This window comes from Physeter macrocephalus, chromosome 12, assembly GCF_002837175.3.
Source record: "Physeter macrocephalus isolate SW-GA chromosome 12, ASM283717v5, whole genome shotgun sequence".
Taxonomy (NCBI): Eukaryota; Metazoa; Chordata; class Mammalia; order Artiodactyla; family Physeteridae; genus Physeter; species Physeter macrocephalus.
This window is the reverse complement of record NC_041225.1, coordinates 38,119,403-38,128,962: the sequence shown is the minus strand read 5'-3', so window position 1 is coordinate 38,128,962 and position 9,560 is coordinate 38,119,403. Positions and strand designations below refer to the sequence as shown.

The 9,560-nt window shown below is 36.2% G+C and overlaps 1 protein-coding gene across 6 annotated transcripts in view; it reads left to right on the top strand.

Moving 5' to 3' along the window:
- Positions 1-9,560, top strand: part of SMC6 (structural maintenance of chromosomes 6) — a 75,725-nt gene that overhangs the window by 31,934 nt on the left and 34,231 nt on the right. For all 6 annotated transcript variants that reach the window (XM_028496692.2, XM_028496691.2, XM_007127334.4 and 3 more), the window contains 6 exons: positions 720-866; positions 1,126-1,214; positions 1,412-1,576; positions 1,988-2,166; positions 3,257-3,461; positions 5,953-6,067. In XM_028496692.2, the coding sequence (XP_028352493.1) occupies positions 720-866; positions 1,126-1,214; positions 1,412-1,576; positions 1,988-2,166; positions 3,257-3,461; positions 5,953-6,067 (900 nt within the window). The remainder of the gene's footprint in view (positions 1-719; positions 867-1,125; positions 1,215-1,411; positions 1,577-1,987; positions 2,167-3,256; positions 3,462-5,952; positions 6,068-9,560) is intronic.

The window sequence follows — 9,560 nt, the reverse complement described above, 5'->3', positions numbered from 1 at the left end:
CACACACACACACACACACACACACACACACACACACACACACACACACACTGGAATATTACTCTGCCGTAAAAAATAATGAGATATTGCCATTTGCAGCAACATTGGTGGACCTAGAGATTATCGTACTAAGTGAAGTAAGTCAGACAGAGAAAGACAAATATTATATGATATCACTTACATGTGGAGTCTAAAAAATGATACAAATGAACTTATTAACAAAACAGAAACAGCCTCACAGACATAGAAGGCAAATTTATGGTTACCAAAAGGGCAAGGGGTGAAGGGTAAATTACGAGTATGGGATTAATGTATATACACCACTATATATAAAATAAACAACAAGGGCTTACTGTATAGTACAGGGAACCTATATTCAATATCTTGTAATAACCTATAATGGAAAAGAATCTGAAAAAGAATAGATAGATAGATAGATAGATATGTACCTATCTATATATATCTGTGTATATGTATAACTGAATCACTTTGCTGTACACCTGAAACTAACATAATATTGTAAATCAACAATATTTCAATTAAAAAAATACATATTTAACACTTTATATAATTATGTTTGTTTACCTAATTAATGTCTCGAGTTTAGTTAGAGCAAAATTAAGTTCATTTGAAATGTGAACCATATATAATTATTTTTTTATTTTTTTCTGTTTATTGGAGAAAAATAAAATATACTCCAACATGTTATTTTCTTAAAGGTCAGACTTAATGAAGCAGAAAAAAAGTACAAGGATATTCAAGATAAACTAGAAAAGATTAGTCAAGAGACAAATGCACGAGCACCAGAATGTATGGCATTGAAAGTAGATCTTACTTCTAAGAAAAGGGCCTATAATGAAGCTGAGGTGAGAGAAATTTTTCAGTATTAAAAATTGCATATCAACTATAAATACTGTTCATTTATTTTTAAAAGTAGAGGTTTTTGTAATTGTGTTGCTTTCAGACTTTAAAAAATGTAATGATTTCATATGGCCATATATGTATGTTGTTTTAAAAATATATTTCTGCATATATTCAACCTCTGATTTGACAATTTGGCAAAAGTGGTCTTGAATGGGGTATTTGTTTTTTCATTTTACTAAAGTATGTCTAATTTTTTTTTAGGTTTTATACAACCGTTCCCTAAACGAGTATAGAGCATTAAAGAAAGATGATGAGCAGCTTTGCAAAAGAATTGAAGAACTGAGAAAAAGGTAAGATAGTTACTTTGCAATTTTCATAGTTATCTCATTTTGTAATAAAGTAATCCAGGTGAAATGGAATATTTTATTTTTAATTTAATTTTAATTTAACTGTATTATTGCTAAAGGAATTTTATCACATTGCTTTATGTTTTTTAAATGTTAGGTTTTTCATTGAACATTTTCCACTTTGTATTATTTACCATTAGTGCTGATCAGTCTTTGGAACCTGAACGGTTGGAAAGGCAAAAAAAAATATCTTGGTTAAAAGGAAGAGTAAAGGTCTTACAGGATCAAGAAAGTTCAGTCAATCAAGAGATCGAACAATTTCAGCAAGCCATAGAAAAGGACAAAGAAGAACATACCAGAATTAAGTAAGTGTCCACATTCTTATACTTTTTTCAGTTATTTGAAAATCATCTAGTTTTCCTCTTTATATGAAAAGAGAATACATGTTTTTTTTGTTGTTGTTCTTCTTCCTCATAATAAGGGATCTTTTAAAATCACTTTCCTAATAAGACTTCTTAAACTTGTAGAATTGGACAGTTTCTGGGATTTCTAGTCCTCGTCACGATTGCATTTTTTTTTTTTTTTTCCATGCTAAGTTTTGAGGTCTTCTGACTATTTTTTCCTGGTAACACAGTTGTTTTCAAATGAAGAAATCCACTTTTAGTTTTTAGGGCAGCTGTGTCATTCACTGGTATGCAGGTATTAGGGGAAATGACTGAGTATTTCTGTTTAACCCTATCACATATCTGTTTTGTTTTTCCACTTGTATTTTGTAGGAGAGAAGAGTTAGATGTGAAGAATACACTGAACTATAATCAGAGGCAACTGAAAGAATTGAAAGATAGTAAAACTGATCGACTGAAAAGATTTGGCCCTCATGTTCCAGCTCTTCTGGAAGCCATAGATGATGCTTACAGACGGGGGCATTTTACCTATAAACCTGTAGGCCCTTTAGGTATTTGTCGCTAATTAGTCAGGATATAATAAAAATTAGAAGTACATTTTTATTTTCTGGAAGGAGTCTGTTGAATATAATTTTAAAACGCTGTTATCAAAGAACCATGTAGTTATATGTAGACTTTGTACATATTTTAAGAAATAATGATAGAATCACTTTAAACTTTGTAACTTTCCTTTTGTATATTTTAAGCATAAAAAAGCCAAAAGAAAGAGAACTTAGGAAAAGGAAAAGTAATTATAGAGTTGAATAATCTGGTTTTGGTTTTTTTTTGAATGAATAAATCAATGAACTAATTTGCAAGTAATTGATTAGTAGGAAAATTCAGTGATATCAAGATATAGTTAAAAGGCCAATCACCTGAGTTTTGTGTAAAACTTGATAAAATGACTTGTCTTTTTAAGTTTCTATTTAGGTTTGGACAACATGACTTCTAAGTCCTCTTTCAACTATAAGCCTGAGGTTATTTAGTTATCTTCATATATACATGAGGAAAAAAAATCGATTGAGTTCTGAGGAGTTATCTCTAATTCTGTACATCATTAGGTGAAAATGATGCTATAAATATAAATATACTTTTTTAGTAAAGTATAAGTACAGTATTATGTACTGTATTAAGTATTGTAGTAATGTCTCTTCATTTAAATGATATGTACCTCTGTACCAGGATCCATTTCAATAGATGAGGTATTTTTTTCCCTCTCTAAATCTAAAATTTCAATATTAATCAGTTTTACAGAAAATAGTGAAGAATCTATAACCCTTCTGGTTTGATTATCAAAACACCATTCAGAGGCTGGAATAGTATTTTATATATATATATATATATACACACACAAGAAAAATACTGTTGATTTACATTAGAGCGAGACAGCTTTTCACAGGATTTGGTCAGTTTTCTCCCCAGTGTATCCAGTGGTATCCAGTGGGATGGGGTATTTCCCATTTGGTTAAAATAAGATCTATAATATCATTTAAATTGCTTCATATGAAAATATTTTAAAGTCATTTATGAACTATTATAAAGATAGTTACATTAATATTTCAAGTATTTATGGGATTTTTAATAATTTTCTCTCACTTTTAGGAGCTTGCATTCATCCTCGGGACGCTGAGCTTGCTTTGGCTATTGAATCTTGCTTAAAAGGACTTCTGCAAGCCTATTGTTGCCATAATCATGCTGATGAAAGAGTGCTTCAGGCACTGATGAAAAGGTTTTACTCACCAGGGACCTCACGGCCACAGATAATAGTTTCTGAGTTTCGGAATGAGGTGTATGATGTAAGACACAGGTAAGGCATCAGTAATTGAATACTGGTTCTGGTTTTGCTTAGTTACATGCAAGCTCAGAAAGAGTAAAAAAACATTTTTAATGTTAACCATATCTACACTACTGATTTGTAAAATTCCATCAAGCCACGTCTTTAATTTGAATCTTAGGCATTGGAGATACATAGATAAATGAGAGATACTCCCTGCCTTTGAGGTCCTTACATGAGGTCTGTTTTGGGAGACATACTGGGAAGTAGATGTTGTGTGGCTTAGAAATTGTACTGAAGAGGGAAATGGTGCAGACCTGGCCACGTTAAGAGGAATGGTGTACGGAAGAACTTTGGCACTCATTACTCACAGTTCAACTCTAGGTGGTTTACAGATTCCGTAAAGAGCTGTCCTAAGGTTACTATCCTATTTCCTACTATCCTATTTCTCTGCCTCTTTTTAACAGGAAAAACTTCTCAGAAGAGTTGTCTGTGTCACTGATTCCTCTCTTCCCCTTCTTTCTTGAACCTACTCCAGTCAAGTTTTTATAGCTTCATCACATACCAGAGCAGCTCTTGTCCAGGCGCCAGTGAGCCTTGCTTGGCTTGGTCCCGTCATCCTTCCTTCCTACTCGCTGACTTGACCTACCAGCAGTATTTGATTCAGTTGATCGTTTAATTCTTCCTGAAACACTTTTTTTTTTACTTTGTCCCTAGGATGTCACTCTTCTTGTTTTCCCAGATCTCTAGGTATTCTTTTTTAATGTCTTCTGCTTATTTCTCCTCACTTGGGAACCTCCAGTATCAGTGTTCCAGACCTCTTCTCCATGTGTACCTACTCCCAGCACTTAACTTCCTGGGTGAACTCATCCAGTTTCATGGCTTTAAATATAATCCACACACTGATGATCACCACATTATGTTTCTAGCTGGGCTCTTTCCTCTGAACTCCAGAATATAATACATTCAATTTATATTTTCCACTTTGATGTCCAAAAGACATTTGAAACTTAACATATCTAAAAGCCAAACTCCTGAGATCCACCTATAGTCATCCCCATCTCCATTTTTCAGTTGCTCAAGCCAAAACCTCAGTCATCCTTGACTTCTTTCTGCCATCCCACATCCTACTGGCTATACTTTATAAATGTATCCAGGATCTAAACACTTCTGCAGTGCCACCCTGGTTCACGCCATTATCATATCTCAAGTGAGTTTTGCTTCTGGTTCCCTTCCATCCACACTCTCAATATCACAGCCAGAGTAAAGTCAGACCATGTCATTCCTCTGCTCAAATCGGCCTGTATGTTCTCATCCTCTTTAGGCCTAACTGCGACCTCTCGGGCCCCCATGACCTGTCCTCTTGCCATCTCTCCTGTCCTTGTGTCCAGTAGCACTCCCAGCACTGCTCGTCCACCACAGCACACTGGCCTCCCGGCTTCTCCAAGAGCCCTCTTAGGGCCTTTGCAAATTCTGCTCCCTGGGCACGAAATGCTCTTCTTCAGTAGGCTAATGTAACTCCCATTTCCTCAGGTGTCTGCCTGTTGACACCTTAGTAAGGCTTTTCCTGACCCTTTCTGTGTGAAAAAGCATGGTATGCCACTTTTTCTTGATTTTTCTGTCTCCTTTCAGTAGAATGTAAGCTCCATGGGGAGAAGGATATAGTCTGTTTTGTTTACTGCTATCTTCTCATCCTCTGAACAGCATCTGGCACATAGTAGGTGCTCGGTAAATACATGTTGAATTAATGAATGAATAAGTGGAAAACATATATATACAAAGATATTTCTTTGTTTTGGAATTCTAGAACTAAGAAAGCAGTAAGAATGCCATTGCCATTTCCCAATGTGTTTTAATTAAATGACTTTTATGTTTGTATGATAGAGTATAAGATTTAAGAAAATTGTAATGATTAAGTATAACAGGCAATAGGACATAATGATTGAGAATCTGGGTTCTAGAGCTTCCTGGTTTAAATCCTAGCCTGACCTCTTACCTTTATGACATTGGGGAACTTATTAAACTCTCTGCAGCTTCCTCATTTGGGAAAAAAAAATAGAGCGAATAGTATTATCTATCTCATATCGTTGTTTTGAGGATTAAATGAGCTAATACAGGTTTCCGCAGGGATATCCCTCTGTGGGTATAAAAATGTGTGGATGCTCAAGCCCCATACTTGGCCCTCTGTAGCCACAGTCCACATCTGCTGATTCTGACAACCACAGATACTGCAGTGCATACTGTATTCATTGAAAAAGAATCCACATATAAGTGGACCTATGCAGTTCAAACTTGTGTTGTTCACGGGTCAATTGTATTTATAATATGCTTAGAACAGTGCCTAGCACATAGTATTACATAAATGTTTGCTAATAAAATAAAATAAACCTATTACAGATGTTTTCAAACGTTATCACATATTTTCCATGTCTTGTTACTATCCATCATCTCGTCACCCATTTTAAAAATATACATATATAATTACAGTTTGGTAAGTTAATCCTTATATATTTTTGTCTCCTAGAGCTGCTTATCATCCAGAGTTCCCAACGGTTCTGACAGCTTTAGAAATAGATAATGCAGTTGTCACAAATAGCCTAATTGACATGAGAAGCATAGAGACAGTGCTGCTGATCAAAGTAAGACCAGATGCTTGCTGTATTTTATATTATTTTAAATTTCCTAAACTGAGGTTGGTTATATAAATTCCTATTCTGCTTAAGTACTTGATATTTTATGAATTCTTTTTCTTAAAAAAGCTTTGAGTTCTGTAAAATAAATCAATGTTTATTCTTCATCAGTATACATATTTCTATTAATATGTACTTGTTAGATTAGATCACTAATATTGTGTTTCATCTATTGGCATAAATTTGCTGAGAAGGGACAAGGGAATTCAAAAAAAATCTGTAATTAATACAAAAAGAGTCTCTTTTTCTCATTAATGGAACCTGAGAGGCAAAGACATCAGTCATCCAAATGTGTATATGTGAATTGCAAGTTCATATTGTAATTATTTGTGGGCTTGACCCTCTCATATTGTAGACAGATACTTGAAAGAAAATAATGAAGTCCTCTTTTAAAGGTCTGTTCCAAAGAAGGTTGATTAGGCCTCAGTTAAGCCTAATCCTCTTTTTACTTCCTCTAGGAAGTAAAATACTAAATATTTCCAGGCTTTCCCTACATAATTCAGTGTACTAATCTTTTATTGGAATTTGCTGTTCACTCACATCTTTTCTAGGGTGTAAAAGACATTTAGAAAAAATAAGATTTCATTTTTCTATGAAAAATAAGATTTCTAAGGTAAATATTTTCATGTGAAAATACTTAAAATCTTTAACTTTAGTGGATAGCAATATTAGAATTTAAAAATAAAATCTATCAGGGAGATTGGTTCAAGATGGCAGAGTAGAAGGACGTGTGCTCACTCCCTCTTGCGAGAGCATCGGAACCACAACTAACTGCTGAACAGTCATCGACAGGAAGACACTGGAACTCACCAAAAAAGATACCCCACGTCCAAAGACAAAGGAGAAGCCGCAATGAGATGGTAGGAGGGGCGCAATCACAATAAAATCAAATCCCATAATGGCTGGATGGGTGACTCACAAACTGGAGAACACTTATACCACAGAAGTCCACCCACTGCAGTGAAGGTTCTGAGCCCCATATCAGGCTTCCCACCCTGGGGGTCTGGCAACGGGAGGGGGAATTCCTAGAGAATCAGGCTTTGAAGGCTAACGGGATTGACTGCAGGACTTCGACAGGACTGGGGGAAGCAGAGACTCCCCTCTTAGAGGGCACACACAAAGTAGTGTGTGCATCGGGACCCAGGGGAAGGGGCAGTGACCCCACAGGAGACTGAACCAGACCTACCTGCTAGTGTGGGAGGGTCTCCTGCAGAGGTGAGGGGTGGCTGCAGCTCACCGTGGGGACAAGGACACTGGCAGCAGAAGTTCTGGGAAGTACTCCTTGGCTTGAGCCCTCCCAGAGTCAGCCATTAGCCCCACCATAGAGCCAGGAGGACTCCAGTGCTGGGTCACCACAGGGCAAACAACCAACAGGAGCAGAACCCAGCCCCACCCATCAGCAGAAAACAGGATTAAAGTTTTACTGAGCTCTGCCCACCAGAGCAACACCCAGTTCTACCCACCACCAGTCCCTCCCATCAGGAAACCTGCACAAGCCTCTTAGATAGCCTCATCCACCAAAGGGCAGACAGCAGAAGCAAGAAGAACTACAGTTCTGCAGACTGTGGAAGGAAAACTACATTCACAGAAAGATAGACAAAATAAAAAGGCAAAGGACTTTGTGCCAGATGAAGGAAAAAGATAAAACCCCAGAAAAATAACAAATGAAGTGGGGATAAGCAACCTTCCAGAAAAATAATTCAGAATAATGATAGTGAAGATGATCCAGGACCTTGGAAAAAGAATGGAGGCAAAGATCGAGAAGATGCAAGCAATGTTTAACAAAGACCTAGGAGAATTAAAGAACAAACAAAGTGATGAACAATACAATAACTGAAATGAAAAATACACTAGAAGGAATCAATAGCAGAATAACTGAGGCAGCAGAACGGTTAAGTGACCTGGAAGACAGAATGGTAGAATTCACTACCACGGAACAGAATAAAAAGAATGCAAGGAAATGAAGACAGCCTAGGAGACCTCTGGGATAACATTAAATGTGACAACATTCGCATTATAGGGGTCCCAGAAGGAGAAAAGAGAGAGAGAAACAACCCGAAAAAATATTTGAAGAGATTATAGTCGAAAAGTTCCCTAACATGGGACAGGAAATAGCCACCCAAGTCCAGGAAGCACAGAGTCCCAGGCAGGAAGTACACAAGGAGAAACACGCTGAGACACATAGTAATCAAACTGACAAAAATTAAAGACAAAGAAAAATTATTGAAAGCAACAAGGGAAAAACGACAAATAACATACAAGGAAGCTTTACAGACAAGCAAAAGCTAAGAGAATTCAGCACCACCAAACCATCTCCACACAAGAGCTAAAGGAACTTCTCTAAGTGGGAAACACAAGAGAAGAAAAGGACCTACAAAAACAAACCCATAATAATTAAGAAAATGGTAATAGGAGCATACATATCAATAATTACCTTAAACATGAAAGGATTAAATGCTCCAACCAAAAGACACAGCCTCACTGAATGGATACAAAAACAAGACTGATATATATGCTGTCTACAAGAGACCCACTTCAGACCTAGGGACACATACAGACTGAAAGTGAGGGGGTGAAAAAAGATATTCCATGCAAATGGAAATCAAAAGAAAGCTGGAGTAGCAATACTCATATCAGATTAAATAGACTTTAAAATAAAGAAAGTTACAAGAGACAAGGAAGGACACTACATAATGATCAAGGGATCAATCCAAGAAGAAGATATAACAATTATAAATATAAGTGCTCCCAACATAGGAGCACCTCAATACATAAGGCAACTGCTAACAGCTATAAAAGAGGAAATAGACAGTAACACAATAATAGTGGGGGACTTTAACAGCACACTTACACCAATGGACAGATCATCCAGACAGAAAATTAATAAGGAAACACAAGCTTTAAATGACACAATAGACCAGATAGATTTAATTGATATTTACAGGACATTCCATCCCAAAACAGCAGATTACACTTTCTTCTCAAGTGCAAACAGAACATTCTCCAGGATAGATCACACCTTGGGTCACAAATCAATCCTCGGCAAATTTAAGAAAACTGAAATCATATCAAGCATCTTTTCGGACCACGATACTATGAGATTAGAAATCAATTACAGGGAAAAAAACGTACAAAACACAAATACATGGAGGCCAAACAATACTTTGCTAAATAACCAAGAGATCACTGAAGAAATCAAAGAGGAAATAAAAAAATACCTAGAGACAAATTATAATGAAAACACGATGATCCAAAACCTATGGGATGCAGCAAAAGCAGTTCTAAGAGGGAAGTTTATAGCAATACAAGCCTACCTCAAGAAACAAGAAAAACCTCAAACAATTGAAACTTATACCTAAAGGAACTAGAGAAAGAAGAACAAACAAAACCCAAAGTTACCAGAAGGAAAGAAATCATAAAGATCAGAGCAGAAATAAATGGA